This window comes from Pelodiscus sinensis, chromosome 4, assembly GCF_052426305.1.
Source record: "Pelodiscus sinensis isolate ZL-2025 chromosome 4, ASM5242630v1, whole genome shotgun sequence".
NCBI classification, from domain to species: domain Eukaryota; kingdom Metazoa; phylum Chordata; order Testudines; family Trionychidae; genus Pelodiscus; species Pelodiscus sinensis.
In genome coordinates this window covers 6,746,528-6,770,646 of record NC_143055.1, presented here as the reverse complement: position 1 = coordinate 6,770,646, position 24,119 = coordinate 6,746,528, and the positions used below count along the sequence as shown (strand labels likewise).

The 24,119-nt window shown below is 46.5% G+C and overlaps 1 protein-coding gene across 1 annotated transcript; it reads left to right on the top strand.

The window, feature by feature from the left end:
* The first annotated feature begins 75 nt into the window (after positions 1–75).
* Positions 76–22,437, top strand: LOC149524479 (kyphoscoliosis peptidase-like). The gene is made up of 6 exons (XM_089777743.1): positions 76–726; positions 3,890–4,007; positions 4,245–4,362; positions 4,933–5,124; positions 8,868–9,058; positions 20,853–22,437. Exons 1-6 carry the CDS (start codon positions 88–90, stop codon positions 22,166–22,168), a joined length of 2,574 nt encoding a protein of 857 aa, XP_089633869.1. The 5' UTR covers positions 76–87; the 3' UTR covers positions 22,169–22,437.
* Positions 22,438–24,119: the final 1,682 nt, after the last annotated feature.

The window sequence follows — 24,119 nt, the reverse complement described above, 5'->3', positions numbered from 1 at the left end:
CTGTACAGCAGCCATAAAATAGGAGTTTCTATTTTTCCCCCCCTCGCAGACCGTGGCAGCGACACCGCCCAACTGCCATCTGCACAGATGAAGATGGACTGCGACCGTGGCAAGTCATCCAAACCCCCGGGTGTGAAAATGAGCAAATCCGTTCCCCTCATTTGCGCTTCCTCGGGTAATGCCAACTGCCACGACACCCGCCCCACCCAAGGCCCCGCAAGGCAAGTTCAGGGCAGGAACCGCAGTGATAAACTGGCACCTTCCCAGGAAGCGGTCGCACGAGAGAGTCAAGGGTCAGACTTCTATAATGGCAACGTGGCCCTCGGATGCCCCTCTGACGCCTCAGAGAATCTCCACGCAACAGCTGCTGAGGAAAGCAGACGGAACGGGGGGTCAGTGCCAAAGGAAACTTGGGCTACAAAGAGCATAATCAATGCTCCCATGGCCCTTCCCATCACACACGTTTTCCCGTATGAGGAAAACAAAGTTGGCAATGGCAGCAAGGTGACCGTGAAGAATTGTACCTTCCATACCCCACCCGAGAAGAGTCCTGCACGAATGGGGGGTGGTTCCCCACTAGACCTTTCCAGAGAGAGGATGGACAGCTTGAGAAAAGAAAGGCAGGCACCACCCAACACGAAGCAGAGAAAGACAAGACGAGATCTTTTCCAAGATTCAAATGTTTTCCACCACATTGATGCTCACGTTCTGCGTGTGAGCGAGCAGGTAGGTATTGGAGGCACATGGTTCCTCCAAGGTCTGTATAGATTTTGTCAGTGAGAAACCAGCCATGTAATGCTTTGGCTAGTGATGAGCCTGCTTTTTGCCTTGCGAATTGAAACAGGAGGCTATTGTTGGTGTGAGGAATGGAACAAATTACTATTCCCACCAGTAAAATTAAAAGTGTGGGGGGGGGGGGGAAGGGTGCGGCAGTCAAGGCCATAAACATGTAGCCTTGAATCAGCCTGAGATGCAAACATACTTTGTGCTAATAACATCTCCTTTTACTTGGGCTGCTCCTTCAGCAATTTGTATTGAGTTGGTGAAGGACACGTGAATTTATGAGCTTTGGTTAATTAGAATTGAAACGGTAGGCAAAGAAAATTACACAAAGAGTAGAATAAAATACAACCACCTAGATCATACATAGGTACAGAAAAGAAATCCTCACCCCAAAGTCAACAGACTCACAACCATGTGCGCACTTACAACTTGTTGGTGGCCATCAGAAACTAAGTGAAAATACAGTTAATGAAGATCGCCACAAGAGGAATTGTTTGTAGTCAGTTTTCCACCATTCAATTGTTCCTGGTTTCCCAACCAGAGGTAGGTTTTTTAATACCCATTTTCCTTATACCCCTACATCTCTGGGTTATTTGATGTAGTGTCAGACACCTGCCCATCTTTGGTGCTAGTGGAGACCAGAATCAGGCGTGCGGCTGTTAGCATAAGCTATTTGTGTCACTTTGTTTCCAATAGTTTTGATACTTGAATGTAGTTTCTCCAGTGGTTACATGTTCCAAAAAAACCCTCTAGAAATCTGTTACTTCAAGCTTAAGCTGCCCTTTTGGGGTTTTCTTGTTTTTCACAGCATGCATATTGTTAACTCTGATAACCCTAAGTTGAATATTTGATGTTAATAACCTAGGCTTTTGCAAACCGTTTAACAAATATTTGTACATTGGCTTTCCACGAAAATGTGTTAAGACAGTCAAGCTATTAGATCGGTCATGTAACGTGCATCAGCACAAGAAATGTAATTTAAGCTTGCATCCTAAAATCAGATCTGGGTTAGTGACTAGTTGGCTGGGGTCCCTAGCCTGAGACATGGTAAGACACTGAAACCCCTCCCTCTGAAAACCAGGTTCTATTTAAGGTGTGCTGGGCGGGGGAGGGGGATTACCCTAGAACAGCTACATCTGAAAATCTTGGTCCCAGTTTACCTGAGCCGAGATGTGAGTCTCCACTAGAGACTTGTAGTGATGCTCATATTGTGTTTAGTCATTCATTCCATTATGGTTATGTCTGGACTAGGGCTTAAGGCATGGGTGGGGGTAGGGCTGCAGAAAGCAAGCCCCAAACCCTGTTCCTTCTGCCCAGGCCTGGCCCCCTATCACAGGGAAGCGGAGTGGTGCATGGCCCCAGCCTCCCCAACCCTGGAGCACAGGGAGAGAGGGCCCTCAGGGGCAGCAACACTCCACCCCCAGAATGCTGACAGTAGGCCCATGGGGTGGGGCTAAGCTAGCTGTTTGGGAAAGGCAATGCCTCCCCCTGCCTACCATACCCACCACCCATGGCTTAAGGATATCGTGAGAGAAAAAATGAGGCAGCAAAATATGTACTTAGGTAGCTTGGGGCTAGAGAGCCAGCATCTTTCTTGTCCAGAAACAAAAAGGAGCATGTGTGAGTGCACATCAGGCACAGCCACAGTCTGTCTGCAGCCGGCAGCTGCAATAGAGAATTCCTTTTCGATCCAATACCCCTGAATCCAGCTCATTCTCAGCCATAAAACAGTCCCTCTTTCCAGGCCCGCCACAACACAATCAAAACCAATGAATCTCAACTGGGTGTAATAGTCCGGTCATCTCCCTGGCCTTTTTCACCACATGAGTTTTACAGAGTGAGGATCAGTCTCCAAGGTTGAGCGTTCAACTACTCTTGTGCAATTGCACACGTTTGACTGCTTGTGAGATCCAGCGACTGGCACACAAACCAATTACAACTATTCACTAATACCACCAGGCTACCCTCAAAGTCCAAGTCCAATTGCCAATCTCTTGTTACCCACACACCCAACACTGTGTAACGAGAAGGCAAAACTTTAATTATGCACTCAGCACTGAAAGTAATTGTTCTGCAGAAATCGGTCCCTCATCCCCAGCCGCAGGCTCACATGTCTTGGGATTTGGAAGCAATTAATGCTTGTCTCCAGACCCATCGAGTCTACCTCAGATGTTAGAACAGAGGTTTGGAGAAGGAGAAACAACAGAAAAAAGCCACGCAGGGGTGCAGGAAGCTGTACAAATGATTCATCTGCTTATTTAAAGTCCTGAATGTACTGAAATCTGGTGTGCTTGGTCTCTTCCGCCTCCCCCCCCCAAATTATTATGGTGAACGCCAACAATAGTAAAGAACTAAAGACAACTATCTACACTGTAGATGTGCATTTGTCCAGAACCTTCTGTCAGTGAGGATCAGCACTGTTCAGTGGCAAAGTCTTTCCCAGGGTCAGGAACTCCCTCTACTTCTCCCTACATGCCAACCTAGCTGACAGCTTACTAGGACAAGCCCCTATCTTCAAGAGACCCAACTGGGAGCCCTTGAAATTTAGGCTCAAAGCCAAACCATGCCTTAAGCAAGCTGGGAGCCATGCCGCTGACCTCAGCAAGGTTGTTTTCATAGGTAAAGGTTTCTCCCGTGAGTGAGGCTGTGTGATGGTTTGGGAGGAGGGAACCTCGTCACTCAACCCAGAGTGACCAAGTAGAGACATGGGCCCTGTTCCCCCAGCAGCTGGAAACCGTGTTTCCTATTTTCAGTGGTGTCCAACATCCACAGGCGTGATCAGGAACTGGAGCGTAGGAACTGGTGGCGTATGCCCATTTCTGGGGGGGTCTGTTCTTAGCCAGCTCTGGCCCAAACGTAGTTTAGAGCACCCTTGGGGTTGCTCCATGCCAAGTGAGGTCTCACTCATGCTGTGTGAATCCCCAGCTAGCAAGTCCTAGTGGTGTTTTGGTCCCTTTCACTCCATTGGAGGATGCTAAGGGACCAGTACAGGCAACCGACTCTGGCCTACAGCGAGCACCATACAAACGGAGACAGATCTTACTGGATGATCTCATGGCTGGTGCTACACATCCAAGTTGCTCATGTAACACCCTGTCCTCGCCAGATACAATCAAAGCAGGCTTCGTCATCAGTCCAGACCATCGTTCGGCTGATTACTGACAAGGTCCGAAGCAAACTGGAGACCGTGCGCGCAATATGGATGTGGCTGTGCCACAATATCCGTGAGTATGTTTTCCATTCCAGTTTGTCCCATAGAGTGATCTGGCTATATAGAGGGGGATGGTCATTAAGAACTAACCTAGGTTTTGGGAGCCCCAGGCTGCATTCCTCTGCTGAACCAGAAAATTAGCTAGTGGTACCCCAGTTTACACCATCCAAAGATCGGTTCCCAATGCTTTCATTTGGGAGAGTTGCCAGAGCCTCTGGGTAATGGTCATGGTTTCATATCCTCCTCCTAGAGTATGACGTGGATGGCTTCTTAGGGTTATCTCCGAAGATCCATACCCCGGAACAGGTCCTGCAGACCAGAAGAGGCGTGTGCTCCGGTTATGCCCATTTATGCCGAGAAATGTGCAGGTATAAATTACCCTTTGTCTTGCTTTCCCATCAACACCGTGCGAACGGCTGGTGCTGCTGGACAAAACGTGTTGTGTGTTGATTTCTGGGCTGTGTTGCTTCCATCCACCGGGTACCCTGCTCTCTCCTGGAGACTTGGCCTTTGTTCTTTCTTGTTCTGGTCACTCTCCCAATTCCAAAATAAAAGTCTGAATGAACCGAGACCTAGGCAAAGAACAAAGAAACAATTGGGAAGGCCCGTACTGATCTCCACAGCCAAAAAGCTCCACTAAGGGATTGTTTATGAGACACTGGGAATGAAAAACAGGGGAGGTATCACTCGATGGTTCCCTGTACTGTTCATTTCCTCTGGGGCATCTGGCATTGGCCACTGTTGGCCCAGTCTAGCCGTTTTAACGTTCTATGAAGGTATAGGAGCCCTGAGCTCCACAGCAAACATAGGACTATACATATAATGGAAAAGGGATTACAGAAGTCTGAACTATCGTGTCTTCTGAGCAGCCACCAGTTAGTTAACTTATTTCCAGCCTAATCTGTGGTTTTCTGCTGTGAATGTTTCCATCCATATAGGGAGGCAGGGCTGAGCTGCATTGAAGTGTCAGGCCACGGGAGAGGTACCGGTTACCAACAAGGGCTCGACTGCCAGCAAAAGAAACCCAACCACATGTGGAACGCTGTTCAGCTGGAGGGGCAGTGGCACCTGCTGGATGCGTGCTGGGGCGCAGGCATTGTGGATGAAGAGAAAAGATTGTTCATTCCCAGGTGAGACCTTGCCCCCGCCACAACCTCTCGCTTCTAATTTCCAAACACAGGGAAATCCACTCTTAACCCAGAAACAAAATACAGGACTATGTAGCACTTTAAAGACTAACAAGATGGTTTATTAGATGATGAGCTTTCGTGGGCCAGGCCCACTTCCTCAGATCAAATAGTGGAAGAAAATAGTCACAACCATATATACCAAAGGATACAATTAAAAAAATGAACACATATGAAAAGGACAAATCACATTGCAGAACAGAAGGGAGATGGGGGGGGGGGGAAGGTAAGTGTCTGTGAGCTAATGGTATTAGAGGTGATAATTGGGGAAGCTATCTTTGTAATGGATAAGATAGTTGGCGCCTTTGTTGAGACCGACACAGAGTGTTGAATTTTAGCATGAATGACAGTTCAGAGGATTCCCTTTCGAGTGCTGATTTAAAATACTTTTGAAGTAGGATGCAGGTAAGTTAAGTCGTTGAGAGAGTGTCCTTTCTGGTTGAAATGGCAAGAAACCGGTTTTTCTTTGTGGTCCTGTCTAATATCTGTTTTGTGGGCATTGATCCTTTGGCGAAGTGTCTGAGACGTTTGTCCAATGTACAAAGCAGACGGACACTTTCGGCACATGATAGCATAAATTATATTTCTGGATGCGCAGGAATATGTATTCTTGATCTTATAACTCACTTCGTTAGGTCCAATAATGGTATCAGCAGAATGAGTATGTGGACAAAGCTGGCAACGGGGTTTGTTGCAAGGGAAGGTGCCAGGGTTGGTATTAGTGTGGTATGTCCAGTGGTGGTTGGTAAGAATCATCTTGAGGTTAGGTGGTTGTCTATAGGAGACTATGGATCTGTCTCCCAGAGCCTCTTGGAGTTTAGTGTCCTGTTCCAGTATAGGCTGCAGTTTATTGATAATGTGTTGGACAGGTTTAAGTTGGGGGCTGTAGGTGATGACAAGTGGTGTTCTATTGTTGGTTTTCTTGGGTCTGTCTTGAAGTAGATGATTTCTAGGTATTCGTCTGGCTCTTTCAATTTGCTTTTTTATTTCTCCGGGTGGGTAGTTGAGATTTATAAATGCTTCGTAGAGATCCTGAAGCTTCTGGTCTCTGTCAGTGGGATTAGAGCAGATGCGGTTGTATCGAAGGGCTTGGCTATAGATGATGGATCATATGGTGTGTGCTGGATGGGAACTGGAAGCATGTAGGTAACTGTATGAGTCAGTGGGTTTTCTGTAGAGGGTGGTGTCTAATTTTCCATTGCTGATTTGTACTGTGGTGTCCAGGAAATGGATCTCTCGTGTGGAATGGTCCAGGCTGAGGTTAATGGTGGGGTGTAGGTTGTTGAAATCTCTGTGGAATATCTCCAGTGTTTCTTGGCCATGCGTCCAGATGATAAAGATGTCATCTATGTACCGTAAGTAGAGAAGGGGTAAAATTCGACACTCTATGTGTCGGTCTCAACAAAGGCGCCAACTATCTTAGCCATTACAAAGATAGCTTCCCCAATTATCACCTCTAATACCATTAGCTCACAGACATTTACCTCCCCCCCCCATCCCCCTTCTGTTCTGAAATGTGATTTGTCCTTTTCATATGTGTTCAATTTTTTTTAAATTGTATCCTTTGGTATATATGGTTGTGACTATTTTCTTCCACTATTTGATCTGAGGAAGTGGGTCTGGCCCATGAAAGCTCATCATCTAACAAACCATCTTGTTAGTCTTTAAAGTGCTACATAGTCCTGTATTTTGTTTCAGCTACACCAGACTAACACGGCTGCATTTCTATCACTATTCTTAACCCAGAGGCACTGAGACCACCGACAAGGGAGCGTGAACTCTGCTTACAGCCCTAGCCAAGAGCCAACTGGCTTTTACCTCATGCAGTAGAAGCTCATGGCTTCAGCCCCTAAGGTCCCAGGTTCAGTCCCACCTGGTGACCACCTGTAGAACAGCCTTGACTCTCCGGGTCTCCATGCCTGTGGGTCACATACTTATTTCTCATGTGACTAAGTTAGCCGTCCTCAGCCTCCCTCTACCACGACTCCATCTTACAACAGAAAAAAGTCCACCACCCCACCCTCTCTCATCTAGCCCTCAAGAAAGCGAGATGATTGCAAATCCCGGAAAGCTGAACACAGATCCCACCCCACCCCAGGGATTATTGGGCCCCCACTGTTGAGCTCCCCAGATACGTCAATCCGTATCTGCCGTACATCAGCCACGCTGGCTCATTCTGTTGTGACCCATGGCTTACAGTGAAAGATGGACACTCGGTCTTTCTACACACTAGAGGCTATCCTGGCCTTACCTGGCCCATCCACTTACCACACTATTGAGCTAAGAGAACTAGATCCCACAGCATTCGAAAGAGTGGCTCAAACCCTGGACAGGGATGACATAGGTGAGTGCTAGCCACCGCTTGGCGAGCCCTGCCTATCAACATCAAAGGGAGTTGGCACACTGACTTCCAAGAGATTTGGATCAAGCCATAGGTGAGAGCCTAAAGAAATAAAAAATACCGCAACACACTTTGAAACACAATAGATGAAAATCTGAAGAGTTAGCACCAGAATAAGGATTTCTATTTAAAACGCAGTCTTGTAAATACAGATTTTTAAAGTATAGTCAAATACTACTTCTCCCACCATTCGTTCGGTTTGAAAACATGTCAGTATTTAAATAATTAGTCTCCAGTTATTATTATTATTATGAGGCCCCAGATAGAATTGTTTGAGATTTTCTTAGCCCATTCTAAGTCAATAACGATTGAGTTAAAGTCATTTATCCAATTTAATAATATTCTATTAGACATTAGGAACTTGACTGTTTGTACTCTAACACTGCATAATGAAGACAATGGGTGATTCCAAACTGGCAATTATTTTACTTGGAACACCTTTTGAAAAGAATCCGCTTGTTTGGGTTGTCGTTGAGGAGTGGAGAGGGAAGGAGTGGAACAGACAGATGTTGTCTCAGGGCATGGGCAAATGAGAGATGCTTCCTTCCACTGTCTCCACTCCAAAGTTGACTGAAAGAAACAGGCGTCGGTCCAGTGGGTTAAGTTCCGATGAACCTATCCTGTGTAGTGCTGAGTGCCCTCAACTCCCGTTAAAGTCAACGGAAGTAGAGGGCTGTCGGCAACTCTCAGGATCAGCTCCTAATGTGGTAAAACCCTAAAGGGGAGAAGAATTGTTTGCGTAGTTCAAGGAGGCGGGGGCGGGGGGGCGCGAATAGGGAACAGACGCAAACACCATCACTTTGGATAATTACATTTGCACTGCATGATGCACTGAAGAAAACGCCAGGAGACCCACCCCTCTTGCCCCCACACCGTCCCAGGCAACAGAACTAGAGTAACCAACAGGCACGATTCCATGGTATTATACCAAGCCAAGGTAAAACAAAGATTTTATTGGGCCTGCAAAGAGCTGTCAGTTAACGAGTGAGATGGGTGTGAAAGGCAAATCTTCAGTGGAGGCCAAAAGTCACAAATTCCTCATGGGGCCTCTGGAGAGACGGTCTGGCATAAACGGGCTCAGTGTGAGGAAATGAGAAGACCATGCCCTGGATTCTGAAGTAAAGCCCAGGCAACAGCGTGATCCTGCGCATGTCCCAAATGTGCTAAACCTGAGGCCACCTTTCCCCGTGAGAGTCCTCTGACTTCAGTGCTGAAGGCGGGAGCTGGGATATGAATGCCGGCCGTGTCCTCAGCACTGTGGTCTGTTTTCCCTCCACTCTTGCAGGCATGACGACTTCTTCTTTCTAACCGACCCGGAACACTTCATTGAGACCCACTGGCCAGAGGAGCCCGAGTGGCAGCTTGTGCAGCCGCGTGTCTCGCTGGAAGACTTTGAACAAAGCGTTTTTAAAACGTCGGAGTTTTTCAAACTGCAGCTCTCCCTGCTCTCTCCAAACCGCTCCCTCCTCAGAACAGGTAAGTGCAGAGCGAGGACCGCAGTTTGCAGCCATCGATTCCTAGATCCTGTTTAGAAGGGGATATCTACTGGCAGATACAGGCCTCTCTCAGGGTTCCCTCTAAGCGGCCACTTGTGCAGCTGCCTAGGAGAGATTCCAGTGCCACCCAGCTGATCACCACAGCATTCACAACTGGGTTTTTTGCTTAAACTAGTAGTGCACATTTGCACATGCCTCAGTGCTTAAAAATTTATTCCACACACATATAGAAAAAGATTAGAGGGAACATTGTCCCCAATTCAGGAATGGGGTACAAGCATGTGCTTCAGTGCTTTCCTGAATCAGGGCCATACTATGGTAAAGTGACAAGGAAACCAGGAGTGAAGATGCCTGAATTGTACTTAATGACTCATCTGAGGAAGTGGGTTTTGCCCATGGAAGCCCATGATTCATATACATATACACACACACACAGGGCTCGCCAAACTGCGGTGAGCCCTGCTCGCCAGCCATGCTGTCTGGTGATCTGCGCATGCACAGATCACCTGAACCCAGCTCTTCCAGGTTGCAATCTACTCGCCCTGGGCAAGTAGATTGCATTATTTGTCGAGCCCTGTATGTATGTGTGTGTGTATATATATACATATTTGTGTTAGTCTCTGAGGTGCTACAGGATGACTCATTGTACAAAATTTGAGCATGCTGCTTAATCCCTTCTGTGCCTCAGTTTTCCCATCTCTAAAATAGGTACAACCCTACTTCCCTCAGAAATAAGTGCTACTTAATTGCTTGCAGATAGCTGCAAAATCCCTGCAATGTCTTCTCCGTGTTCACCAAGCCCTCTGCGATTGGCAGCAGTGTAACAAAAAAGTTGGGACATGAGTTTGCTTTTTTTCTGACATGGCTGGCACAGCGAGCATGCCATATACGGCCTGATTGAAATATTGCTGTCCTATTTCTTAAGGAAGATGAGCTTTTCCCCAATCAGTGGCAGCTTTATAGCTTTCTGGGTCACACTCAGTATGACCTTTGCCTGTCTGAAAATCCTTTGTGAAGCTAGTTAGCTTCCCCACAGCCCGTTGTTCTTGGCAGCCAAGAAGGTTTCTCTGTTATTTATTTTACCAGTAGGGCAGGCTACTAGGGAAAAGTAATCTTACAAGGCTTAAGAATAGATGGTGAATAAGTGGATCACTAACAAAGCGCAGTGTAAAGCTTTTGATCAAGCGGAGTCATTTACCCAGAAATCCAAATCGTATTTCAGGAGGTCTAGGCTTTGCTGACAGTTTTGAGCTTATATCTTGAAGTAAAGACTGAAGATATATCCCCCCACTGGCACATAATAGCTTGCTGTTCTATTGCACCTTTCATCAAAGGAGTGCTTTAAAAGTAATGGACCGTCATAATGTCCCTGTGGTGTAAGCATGCGTTACCCAACCCAATAAGTGATGTGGCCAAGGTCACACAACAAGTCAGTGGCAGAAATGGGACCATTATCCAGACTTTTTACATTCCACTTTCCTGCTCAAACCACCAGACAGGCTCCCTTCCCTACTCAAGTGCACACCACATCCTGGAATTAAAAAAAAAAATAGAAAACTGTTCTAACGGACAAGAAAGCTTTTGCCCTGATGTGTTTGCTTGCTTGAGCAATACACTGTTCAAATACAAAATTAACCTGTGCCCAGATGTGTGTTGTACCAATGCAGACATCCCTTCGCCCCATTGTAAATACGTTTAGTCCACCCAGTCAAACAGGACTGGCTTGAACATCACAATAGGAGTCGCAACCATTCATTCAAGCAGAGAAAGAAGCTGATGCCAAACAAACCGGGAAGCCAATGCCGTGAACTTTAGAAAATGTGCAGAAAGCAAAGGGGTCACTGCAGAAAACTTTGAGGAAATGTGCCATACTGGCAAGTTATTTTATCTGGTACCGAGTACCAGAAAGACTCCCAGCCAGCCAGCCCCTGCACTGGCTGCTGCATCTGTGCATACAGGGGGGCACGCAGCGGCTGCTGGCATTCTGCTCCTTAAGGAGCACAACAGCCCTCTTTCCCTCCCCCCAGCCCTGTACACCGAGAAACAGCAGCTCTGTAGAAAGGGAGGGAGCTGGCATTTCTGTACCTCAGCAGCTCCTCTGGCTGGCTGCCCCAAAACCCTCTCCCCCAGGAAATGTAGGAAGGGAAGGGCAGGAGATGGAGCAAGAATGGGAGTCCGGGGCTAGGGCAGGGCAGAGTCACATGGGGGGGGGGGGGTCACGTGCCTCCGCCCTGCCCAGCTGATGTGCCAACCTATACCAGCAATATAAAATTACCAATGAAGAAATGCTAATGAGGGTCCAAGTCTCCAGTCGAACAACTATTACTAAGCACAACCATCTTCGCTGGTTACCTCACGTGCACCGGCTGCATGACGGCAGACTTCCCAAAGACCTCGTCTATGGTGGGTTAAAGGCAGGGCCAAGACAGAGAGGACTCCCAGAACTTAGGTTTCAAGATGGCCACAAGAGAGCTCTAAAATGCTTCGGTACTGAGCTGCAGATGCGGGCAGCTCAAGTGAGAGATTGCTCGAGTCGGTGATCCGCTGTAGAGGCAGGCATCGCAGAACATGGTCAACAGCAGCTCTCTCCACTCAAAACAGAGAGAGTAAACAGAGAGTGACTCGCCACTGACAATAGGAACGCACTTTTAATTGTGCTGCATGTGATTCAAGCTGTTTGTCCGGAATTGGCTTTTAGTCATTAAAAAAGATGCAACACCCAACTGTGACCTCGCATCCACAATAGCCAAATGTCTGTAAAGATGAATGGGGCCATTTTGTGTACACACACACACACACACACACACTCACTCACTCACTCACTCTTATCTGGGAGCTATGAACAACAAGAATTTACCATTGAATGAGGAGTTGGACATATATGTACAGGGAAGGCAGCCACAAACGTTGGTTGCTTCACAAAACAAGCATGGAAGAACAAGAAATTCACACACATAACAAACATTACACAGGACATGGACAAATTCCTCCAATTAACGGCTGGGTTCAATTCAGTTCTGCCACCCCCTCCTCCTATTAAATAATTCATCATCATGCAGCCAGGCTCATTGATTTCATGGGTAGTATCTCAGCATACATAGGAATAGGCAGAGTCAGGCTTTCTGAGGAATTTTGAAAGTTTCCTTGTATTATTAATCCATGTTTAAACGCTAGCTAAGGTTTATGTAAAGTGACAAAGAAAACCAAGGCTAGTGAACTCCTAGATATTTCACCATGCAAGGTATAATTTACAGAGCTAGTTAAAACTTCTGTACTGAAAAATAAATCCTCCTGAAGAATAGAGTTTCACTGAAAACAAAAGTTTTTCCATAAGAAAACATTATGTGAAAGTAAGTTTTGTAAAATTTCACAGGAAAATATTAAAACAAAATGAAAAGAGAGTTTTATTTCATATCAAGTTTAATTTTTTTTGTTTGGGTTTTTGAAAAAAAAATTCCAACTTGAAAAATTGCAAAATTTTGATATTTTGATTTTTGGAATTTCCTTGCCCTCTATTTCACCACTACTGAAGACAATAGAAAAGATGGTTAAGTGAAAAACCCATGAGGAAAAAAAACGCTTGTATGTTTTCCCCCTCTTTTCTCGCTAACTTTTTAAATGGTCTACATTTTTTGAAAAGTTAGAAAAATTAAAGTGGCTAATCTGCAACTTTTCAAAAGTTGAGTCATTGTTAAAGAGTTCAGAGGGGCCAAGTTTCATTTTTCCCTCTTCTGCTTTGTAACTTCTCCAAAGTTGAATACATATTGAAGTTAAGAGTGGGGGAAAAAAATCTCAGGGAGAAGAGAAAGTTCCTAAATATCATTCTGTTGACTTCACTGAAAGAAAAAGTATAGAAAGTGGCAAAAGTAAAAATGTCAAGTTTTTAATATTCAGAAATTCTGTTGAACTCAAAATTTCATCTTGAAGTAGAAATTTCATGTTCTTTTTTGTTTCAGTACTCCTCCCCCCTGTTAAACATCAGAACATTCCAAACACATTTTTGTAAGGATAAAATTGGGGGGAGTAGCCAACTCTGGTAATTTAACTACTAAAAAAATAAGGAGTCCTGTGGCACCTGTAAGACTAACCGATTTATTTGGGCATAAGCTTTTGTGGGGTATGTCTACACCACAGAGTTTTGTCAGGAAAAACAGCTGTTTTTCTTACAAAACTTGAGGAATGTCCACCCTACAATTGTGTTTTTCTGCAAGAAAATAAGAAGAACAGAGGGGTTTTTCTCTTATACACTTATTCCTGTAACATAAGATCTAGGGGTCACCAAATGAAATGACTAGGTAGTGGGTTTAAAACAAACAAAATACAGGATTTCTTCATGCAGTGCACAGTCAACCTGTGGAACTCCTTGCCAGAGGATCTTGTGAAGACCAGGACTTGAACATGGTTAAAAAAAGAACTACAGAAATTAATGGAGGTTAAGTCCATCAATGACTATTAGCCACAATGGGTAGGAGTGATATCCCTCACCTCTGTTTGTCAGAGGCTGAGAATGGGTGACAGGAGAGAGATCATTTGATTCCCTGTTCTGTTCACTCCCTCTGGGGCACCTGGCATTGGCCACTGTCAGAAGACAGGACACTGAGCTGGATAGACCTTTGGTCTGACCCAGTGTGGCCATTCTCATGTTCATCAAAAAAAACAGACAGACGGACACAGATAGACAGAAACCTGTTGAGCAGAAACGAAGTCAAGTGTGGAGTTTTCCAGCCTGTTAGGTTACATCTAGACTACAGGCTTTTGTCGACAGAGGCTTTGTTGACAGATACTGTCGATAAAGCTTCTGTCGACAAAGAGCGTCTAGAGGACATCCAGTTCTGTTGACAAAGCAAGCCGCTTTGTCGACATGAGAGTATAGATGCAAAGGACAGTGTAGATGCAATAACGCCTTCTGTCGACAGAATGAGGTTTACCGCCGTTGACAAAACTGATGAGTTCTGTCAACGTTATGTCGACAGAACTCGGTGGTAGTGTAGACGCAGGAATAGTTTTGTCGACAAAAGTCGACTTTTGTTGACAAAACCCTGTAGTCTAGACACACTCCTAGGGAGGACATTTTTCATTGGTTAACGAGCTGTCTCTCACATAGTAATGATTAACTATCGCCAGACTTTCCATCTTGCACAATCACCAGCTTCAGCAAAAAGCCCAAGTCAGGAAGGCATGGATCATGTTTAGTCCTCACTGTCATTCGCTTCCTTCTCCCCTTCTGGGTATCCTTCCTGTCTTAGCAATCTATCTATTGACTTTGATTTTTATCTGCTTAGGTTTAAGTACCCATTCTCCAGAATCTTAATGATGCTCTGTCTCACATACCCCTTCCTTTCTTCTTTTTCTCCCCCCTCCCCTTCCCTATTTATTTCAAGTTTTCATATCCCCTACTCATAACTCCGGTCATCTGAAGAAGTGGGCTGTGCCCACGAAAGCTCATGATACCATCTACATGTTTTGTTAGTCTATAAAGTGCTACCAGACCATTTGTTGTTTTTTTCTGTAACAGACTAACTTGGCTACCCCCTTAAGCTCCCTCCTGGTCTGTTACTTGTGCTAGTTTCAGAAATGGCCTTTTTAGCTGCTTTCTGCAATGAGCATAGCAATTGGTATTCCAGGTGCAGGTAGTACTCTAAGCATGTTACTGGGCTTTGGTTTATCAAGACTTTCCTGTCCTATGATAGGAGATGGAATCAAAATACATAGATGCAGCAACCTCATTGGAACTCATGTGTGATTTCACCTGGCTCCTACTAAATAAAGGAATGTTCCAATCATTGTTGGAATACATTCAGTATTCCCCAGATAGGTTTTAAATGTATCTTTTAATTATCTTTTAGAGTTTCTCTCCCAAAGTAGCATGTGTTTGTTCTCCATATCTTGCCATCTTTGGCTCAGCTGAATACAATGTTCTTTTCTTTCTGTCTGTTTAAAGATCCTAAAGTGATGCCGCCAGCTAAGGGCAGCAGCTTAGGAAACTGACGATGGCCAAATTTAATAACAAGCAAACCTGCAGTTAATAAACTGTCATCAGTACGGCCTCCGTTGAAGACTTGCCAGAGGATTATTATTTGCATTTGCTGTGAAAGCCAAGTCACAGCTTTAGCAATCAAGGCACAAAACAAAACAGAAGAAAAATCTCTCCACACTTTTCATACATATGTTTCAGTCTGGAAAAAAATCTTTGTGGCAAATGCCAAAAAATCAGGACATGCCCTGAAAATGTCCACTAATTATGTTTGATAATGAGAAGAGCTTCCTTACATATGTAATGCTTCTCAACCTATGACAAATACACTACACTATGGCTACGTATACACTGCGGGTGTGTTGCGGAAGAGGAAATGCAAATGGAGCACTCATTTGCATATCTCGTGCTCTCATTTGCATCTCTTCTGCCGATCCTTTTTGAGGAAGAGGTTTTTGCGCTAAAAAGCCCTATGTAGACAGGGCCATTTGTCAGAAAAAAAGAACCCTTTCATGCAAGATCCCTTATTCCTCAAAAAACGAGGATTACAGGCTCTTGCACAAAAGTATTTTTCCCGACAAATGGCCCTGTCCACACAAAAACCTCTTCCGCAAAAAGGATCGGCAGAAGAGATGCAAATGAGAGCATGAGATATGCAAATGAGTGCTTCATTTGCATTTCCTCTTCTGCAAGACATGCACAGTGTAGGCGTAACCTGTAAAAACTACAATTAGCCTAGTGGCACCTGAGAGACTAATGAGAGAGAGAGGGAGAATGAATCATGAGCTTTCGTGGGAAAAACCCACTTCTTCAGATGAGCTTGAGTGGAGGAAAAAAGTCTTTAAGGTGCCACAGGACGACTTGCTTTTAAAGTTACTCACTAACACAGCTACTCCTCTGAGACTTCTACTACATGAGGCTGTTTTGATATTGTTACAATGCTCTGAACATCAACAATTTCTTACTCAAATTTCACTCATTTCTTAAAAAGTGTAGTAAATGCTGATGAGAGCAGGACAGCTTCCCTGAAGCAGCTGCATTTAAACAGCGGGTTGAATCATCCATGCATACACGGAAGCCCGTTCAGCAAAAGATAGGAGCATCTGCTTAACTTCATTCCCATGTTCCAATCCCTTGGAGGCCAATGGAACAGAAGCAGGTGTTTCCGCACCTTGTTGAATCGAGGTCACGGGCTGCCAAGCACTTTTGCATCCTTCAGAAGTCAAAGCGGTTTTATGGCTTTGACTCTCTACACAGCCACAGCCTTTCATCTCGTCTCATCGTTTACACCTGGGCAGAACGAGATGCCAGACGCAATTAAACTAGGACGTCAGGGTTTAACACCCACGCTGCACTGGGATAAATAACTGCTAATAGGGTGAGGTGATTTGCCAGTTGCTGGAAGGACTCAGAGGAGTGAATTACATCTGCAAATTCAAATATCACATACAACAGAGCAGAAGAACTCTATCAGTGATTGCAGCTTGAATTAAGTTAGGGAGCCCTCAAACTTCTAAGCATCACAGACATCCAATCCTCCTCACCCGACACTTCCAAATCAGGAAAATGGATGATCTTATCCCAAAGCAATGTCCAAAGTGTTAATTGCCTTTATTGTTTTAGTTTTCACCATAATGATTAGCGCTCAGACAACCTACATCAACATCAAGGGGGTAAGTGCTGAGGCTGAATCAGGGAAAGAACATGTTAAAATTATTTAGGCAAAGTAGATGTATTTTGTCAGACCCTGCTGACTTGAAGACACCTTGGAATACTTAAGGAATGGGCTGAAGAGAGCTCTGAGTTATTACCTTTGAGAATGTATGGAGGATGGAAGAGATCCCAGAGGACTGTAAACGAGCAAATATCATGCCAAGATATAGAAAGTATCAGAGGGGTAGCCGTGTTAGTCTGGATCTGCAAAAGCGACAAGGAGTCCTGTGGCACCTTATAGACTAACAGATGTATCAGTTAGTCTATAAGGTGCCACAGGACTCCTTGTCGCTTTAAGTTATAGAAAGAGGAATAAGGACAATCCAGGGATAATAGACCAGGCTGCTTAACTTGGCACCCAGAAAGTGAGTGGCGCAAATAATCCATTTGTAAGCACCTAGAAGATAGAATAAGAAGTAACAGTTGACGTGAAATTGGCAAGAGCAAACCATGACAAACCTAATAGCCTTTCACAGCATATCAAGCCTTGTGGATGGGGGGAAGCAGTAGTTGTGCTATAACTCAACTTAAGTAAAGCTTTTGATATAGTCTAACATGACTGTCTCCTATACAAACTAGGAAAATAGTGCCTAAATGTACCTACTATGAAGTGGGTGCACAACCTGCTGGAAAACTGTTCTCAGAGAGTAGTTCACAGAGTTTCACAGTCAAGCTGGAAAGGCATGGAGTGGGGCCCTACAGGAATCTGTTCTAGGTCTGGTTCTGTTGAATAGCTGATAAGGACGGGGCATAGAGAGAACACTTACAAAGTTTGGGGATGATACCAAGCTGGGAGGGCTTCCAAGCGCGTTTTGGAGGATAGAGCTAGAACTCAAATTTGTCTTGACAAACTGGCAAAATGATCTGACAAACAGGATGGAATTCGTAAGCCCAACACAGAGCACATGGCTTAGGAAGGAATAATCAGTTGCACAAATACAGATTGGGAAATGACAGGTTAGAAAGCAGTGATATTGTAGCTGTGTTGGTCCTGCAAAACGTGAAAGGCAAGGCGAGAGGCAATATCTTATAATAGCCTAACTTCTGTTGGCAAAAGAGACTAGCTTTGGAGCTCGCACAGAGCTCTTCTTCTGGTCTGAGATCTGTATTCAGGGCCTTATGGCTAAATACAAGGTGGAACGGATTGTTAGGCATAAGTAGTTAGCACAGGGCTGGGCAAAATATGGCCCCGGGGCCAGATTCAGTCCGCCAAGCCACCAGATCAGGCCCGTGGACCACCCTGCTGGGATCTGCAGGCAGGCAGCTGCCACAATTTAAAGCACAGTCCATGCTCTGCAGGCAGGGGGAGGCTTCATGTGATCTCCCAGCCCCCAGCCCAATCCTCAGCTCCTATAGGCTGGAAACAACCGGCCAAGAGGAGCTGAGAGATTGGCCTGGGGGGTGTGGGCGGCACAAGCCTCTTTCCTTTCCTGGGGCTGAGAGCCATGTGGAAGGAACAAGCCTGCAGTTTCAAGTGATCTGGGGCTGCAGCAGGCAGGGAGCCCAGACTGCCTTGGGGGTGCTGCAGGGCTAAGCACCTCCAGCTAGACCCTGCCTCTGGCATCCGTGCCCCTCTTGCACCCCAACTCTCTCCCCCAGGTCACCATCCAAACCCTCTGCAGCCTTCTGCCCCAGGTCACAACTCCCTCCCAAACACTGTACCCCCTCCTGCACCCCTCTCCCAGGCCAGAATCCTCTCTGGCACCCAAACACCCTCCCAGACCCTGCACCCCATCTGCTGCCCCAGGTCACACCCCCTCCTTCACCCAAACGCCCTCTTAGACCTCACACCACCTCTTCACCCTAGTGCCTTACCCCATGCGTCCTTCTGCACCCAACCTCCATCCATCCACAGAAAAGTGCGGCCCTCGACCACTTTCCAAAATCTTGGAGTGCCCCCCCCACACACAAAATTATCGCCCACCCCTGAGTTAGCACCTATTCTAAGGGAAGGGACTATTCAAACAAGGCCCATTAACAGCCTTGTACTCAAAGGAAAAAAGGGAGGATAGTGGGTTACAGATTGTTGTAAATAAGCTATAAAGTACTTATTAAGTCCATGATTTTTAGTACTTAGCAAAATTATGTATTTAAGCTCCCCAGCTTGCCCTTTGGAAGGGCTGTCCAGGTTTCCTTTGAGAACGAGGACTGAGAGGTCTGATGCGGAACGACTGCTTTGTGACGAGTGTCTGCTCACAGGTGACAAGGTCTTTTCTCTTGTTTATCCTTTCCTACATGCGTTCATTGGCACGCATAGAGACTGACTGGTGTCACCCACATAATTCTTATTGGGGCCTTTACAGCACTGGACACAGCATGTGGTGGTAGGCACGTGTGGGAAGCAGAGGTCTTGAAAGATGTGTCATCAGGGGAGGGGGTTACCGTGGCAGCAGGTTTTGCATCTCTTGCCCTGGCAGGATCAAGGGCCATTTTGAGCGGGTGGATCCAGGTCTGTGGGGTACTTAATTCTGATGATGTGCTTGGTGAGGCCGGGTGGGTGTTTGAGGGGAACTGAGGGAGATTTTTTTCAAGGTGTGATCCTCATGGAGGATGGTTTGCACTTTTTTCATCATACACCCTTGTTTGTGTCCCAGCGTGAGGTTGCAGGTAGCAGCTAGGAATGTACAGTCAGGAGGTTGGGCTTTTCCTCCTGCATTAAAGTAGTTTCACTCTGGGTATTTGGATGGTCCATTGCGTGATGCCATCTCCTTTGTCTATTCATCAACCACTCCAAGCACATTGAACAAATCTATTCTCTACAGCCCGGTCCTCACGTACGAAAGAACATGCTCCATAACGCACTTGAAACCGCCTTCAACATGGCACTCCACCAGAGAGGATTCCATCATGCAATGGGCAAGGTGTTCTTATTGGCCTCGCGCAGCAAGCAGTCTCTGTGTCTCCAGGAGCAGGAAACTGAGGCTGGCTGGGGCATACGTAAATCTACCCAACAATTAAAAATGCCAGCGTCTGGGGATAGATCTGCACCCCATCCCCCAACCAATCAGAACATCCACACACAACTTAGCGGCTTCCTTGAACAGGGCTAAAGAATCCAAGAGGTTTCAAGGATATGGCAGATATTCCAGCTGCTGGGATAGCTATAAATATGTGTTTTTTATTGCCCCTAGTGTCTCCATGCACCAGCATGGACCATCACCCATGGACCAGCACTAGGGGCTGTCCACCCTCCTCAAGATCTTTCCCTCTTGTCATAACGTTTTCTCTTAAAAGATATTCTGCCTTCAAATGCAATATATGTCCTGCACCTGCATGCAAGGAGAGTTAAAAAGCCAAACAAGAAAGGCTCAAAAAAGGAAAAGTGGGGGGTTAATTGCTTCATGCAATCTACGAGGTTTGCCCACCTCCTCTGTGTGGTGTAGCTCAGCTGTGTAATTGGCACAAACATTACCCAGGTCATTTATGAGGTACGGGCCATGGCACAGCGCTCTGTGGAACTCCTGCATTTCCCCTCCCGTTGGTTTAGAGCAGCCCCCAGACAACGGTGCAGAGTTTTGCCATTTAAGGTGATCCTCCCCTCCCCCCCCCCATCCAAAGGGGGAAAACTTGCCTGACTGCCGTCTGGCTGACTGTGGTGGGATTTCCCCAAAAATATGCTAGATTCCTCTGAGCTTCCCAGCAGCTGCAATGGCAACACATCAGCTCTGCGTCTCCCGTTCCCATATCTGGCGGATAGCTACGGTAAAAACCCTGCTCTGGATGAGACACTGGGTTCGCCTCTAACAAGTTCAGGGAACAACTCCCATTCACAATGGACACTGATGCTTAGAGCACTCCCTGTCTGTAGCTATCCAAGGGAAAGTGGGTATCGTCACTCCCATCTCACTGATATGGCAACATAGGGCACTCAGGGAACTCAATCAACTATGGCCACTCAGCTGATCAGTAAGGGCTGGGAGTAGAACCCAGATTTCCTGACTCTCGGTACAATGGTGTAAATCCAGATTGCTTCCTAGGAGGGGTGCAAATCTGCGTTTTGCTGATCTCCCCAAAGGGAGAGGCTGTTGGCTGAGAATTAAGTTTACTGAGGCTCACACTGCACTGTGCTTTGCCTTCCCTCCTGCAGAGCACGGGGAAGCAACGGTGTCTCTGGGGAGCCCACGCCCCACAGAATATAGCTACCGCCTCTACAAGCTCTGCAGCGACGGTAGCAAAGAAGAACTAGGCATGGCCTGCGGGATGCTGATGGTGTCCGAGAAGCGCATGACTCTCCAAGTTCTTCCCCCGACGGAGGGCTTTTTTGAGCTGATGGTCTTCGCACGCCCGTCGGATGCTCAGAACCCCTACAGCTGGGTGTGTTCCTATCAGATCAAGTGCCTGGAGTCGAGCAAGAAAGATCTGCCCGAAAACCCCTTCCATTTCTGGGGCTTCCATCCAAAGCGGAAGGAAATGGGGATCGCAGCATGCAACTGCGGAGAAGATCCGATTGTTGTTGCAACAGGAAGTTGGCTCTTGACTCTATGGACATCCAGACCCTTGCTGGCCACATACCAGCTGGTGAATAAAGATTTGGACGCCTCCCTGAGCACCAAGTGCCTGGCCTCTCAAGCGGAGGAGGAGAAGTTGAGTTGTCACGTGCTGTGTCCTTTCCTGGGCTACTACCGGCTCTCGGTGTTTGTGAAAGAATTAGGGGGCGACCTGTTGAAAAACGCAGCCAACTTCCTCATTCATTGCTCTGGTCCCACCAACCAGAACGAGCTCTTCCCCTCCGGCCTCAGCATGCACTGTGGGACAGGCATCAGCACCCGCTGGAGGGGCTTTTCCAACCCCAGCCACCCGGCCCCCATCATCCACACCAACCAGGGGAAGTGCAACATCACGTTCCACACCCGGTCGGACACCGAGGTGGCCGCTGTCCTGAGCAAGGACAAAGTCACCCATACCAAGTACCCCCTGGAGAGATACGTCCTGCTCACCCATCTGGCAAACAAGGTCAGCGTCTGCATCCTGCTTCCCGAATCGGGCCTCTACAAAGTGGGGCTCTTCAGCAGGAGCGAGGACCACAAGGACTTCGCTCACGTCTGCGACTACGTCGTCCGCTGCTTTTCCGAGCCCCGGTGGCTTCCGTTCCCCCGCGTGTACAGCACATGGAGGAGAGGCTGCATCCTGCTGCAGCCCAGGACGGGCGTGCTCCAGGAACGCAGCTGGATCAGGTTCAGAGTCAAGATGCCAAAAGCCTACAGAGCTTTTGTGATCGGGCAAGCCAGGACTGAGCTGCAGCCAACGCCCAGCAAGATCTGGGAGGGAGAGGTGTACACCGGGCTTGCTGGGACGGAGCTCAAGCTAGCGGCGAAGTTCTGTCCACATGCCACCAGCATGGAGGTCATCCTGTCGTTTGACGTGGAAGGCAGCTCCCCCAGTTCGGAGGGGTCTTCAGGATAGAGACGGGGAACGTGGAAACTAGCAAGGAAGAGAGGGAAGCAAGCAAGCAGCTCTCAGAATTGAGGGGCTCTGATAAGTCACAGAAACAAGCCTCAAGTGCCTGCCCACCAGGTGGGGTTACAGAATTACACATCACCCATCATGTCCTGCAAGCTACAGCGACCCTCCTGTTGCTTAGAGATGATGCAGCAACTTAAATCAGAACCAGAATACTGAAGACTCCTGATAGACTCAGGAGGAACCATTGTTCCACACTTTTCAGTGCAGAGTGTTTGACTGCTTATTACCCGAGTGAACAGTCGGTCAGTGTGTTTTATTTGACATTTTGTCAAGAGCTTGGGAATTCACAGAGCTTTCTCCTCGGCAGAGCAGAAGAACTGGAGCCAGAAGCATCCGGTGGTAGCCTTATTTTTTTTAAAAAAACCATAAATATGTATAAAGGAAGTTCATAATTTCCTGATAGAGTCCATACGATCGGGAGAGAATGTGTGTCATTTTTAACGGCTGCTTTAAAATTTCTTCCAGGATATTAAGAATGGAGCCTGCCAGTCCTTTGCTAGCCAGCGTGATGTGCAAGTGTCCTGTGCGTGTGCGCGCTGGGGGTTTGCAATGGGAGCTGGTAATGAGCAGAGCAATCAGGAAAGCAGTTCCTGGCCCTAGATCAGGGGTGGGTAATAAAACGGTGGTGATTAGCCAGGGCTAGTCCTTGGTAGGTCACTGCTGTTATATTTACCTGCATGGCTGGAGGTATGGGTGATTGCAGCTCCCATAGGCTGTGGATCGCCGTTCCTAGCCAATGGGAATGGCAGGAAGCAGTGAGAACTGGAACACCACTTCCTTCAACTCCCATTGGCCACGAACAGCAATCCCCGACCAATGGGAGCTGCTATCGCCCAGACCAGAGGAGGCGCAGATAAATATAGCTGTGACAGCCTGCTAGGGGCTATCCCTGGGGAGCCAGATCTGCTCTGGGGGAGAAACATCAAATATATAATAATAAAGCATGACCATAGAAGCAATTATAATTTGAGAGGCTAAAAGACAGCCTGGTAGCAGAGATACAAATATTGCACTGTCAGCTTGCTACACGTAACAGAACGGATTCCACCGATAATCCATCCTTCTAGAACAGGCAGATCATTTATAAATACATGGACATAAAGATTTATTACATCACCACCCCACAAAATGCAGCCACCTCTGGAGTGGTGCTAGCCAGTTCATGTCACACAGCAATATTACATGACTGTCTAGGACTCCTTGTTAAGGCTGTTAGAGAGCTTCAAAGGTTCATGTTTGATACTTAATTGGTGAAGACTAAGTACGGAACCCACATCCACTTTGGGGGCTGTGCCCTGGTTTGTAACAGTCTGCCCTAAGATTGGCAGTCACAGTCGTAAGCCACTCCAGTGATTTGCTATTATCCCATTACATAGGTGGACAACTGAGGCCTTTCATCATCTAACCCCTCAGTCCACATGCTCAAAGCAAACCTTCACAAACCTTCAAAAGATGAGCCTAGGAGCTTAATTGGTAACTGTGCTAGACACTAGATATCATGGGGCTTAATAGACACTGAATTTATGGCTTATTTTAACAGTCTGTTAAAATCCCCTTGTTTTGTCCTATGTTAACTGCCCACTTCTCTTCAAACCGTTTCTTACAATGCATCAAGTCGTTAGGCTAAACAATCTGTTCGACCTTGTATTTAACTGACACACACAGATTGCCTTTCCCAAATGCAAAGAAAAGCACCATGTAACTCGAAACCTTGTCTCTGACCAACAAAAGCCGGTTCCATAAAAAATAATATATATATATATATATATATATATATATATATATTATATATATATATATATATATATATATATATCCATCCCCTCACCCCCTTGATCTCCCCAGTATCCTAGGTGCAGAGCGAGGTGGTACTAAGGAGATGTCTATGAGG

Bases quoted from the DNA above. Each gene is read 5' to 3' on its own strand.
- LOC149524479 (XM_089777743.1), top strand. From the start codon at position 88: ATGAAGATGGACTGCGACCGTGGCAAGTCATCCAAACCCCCGGGTGTG. The intron at 727-3,889 runs GTAGGTATTGGA...TGTCCTCGCCAG, and splicing joins TTCTGCGTGTGAGCGAGCAG to ATACAATCAAAGCAGGCTTC. The intron at 5,125-8,867 runs GTGAGACCTTGC...CCACTCTTGCAG, and splicing joins AAAAGATTGTTCATTCCCAG to GCATGACGACTTCTTCTTTC.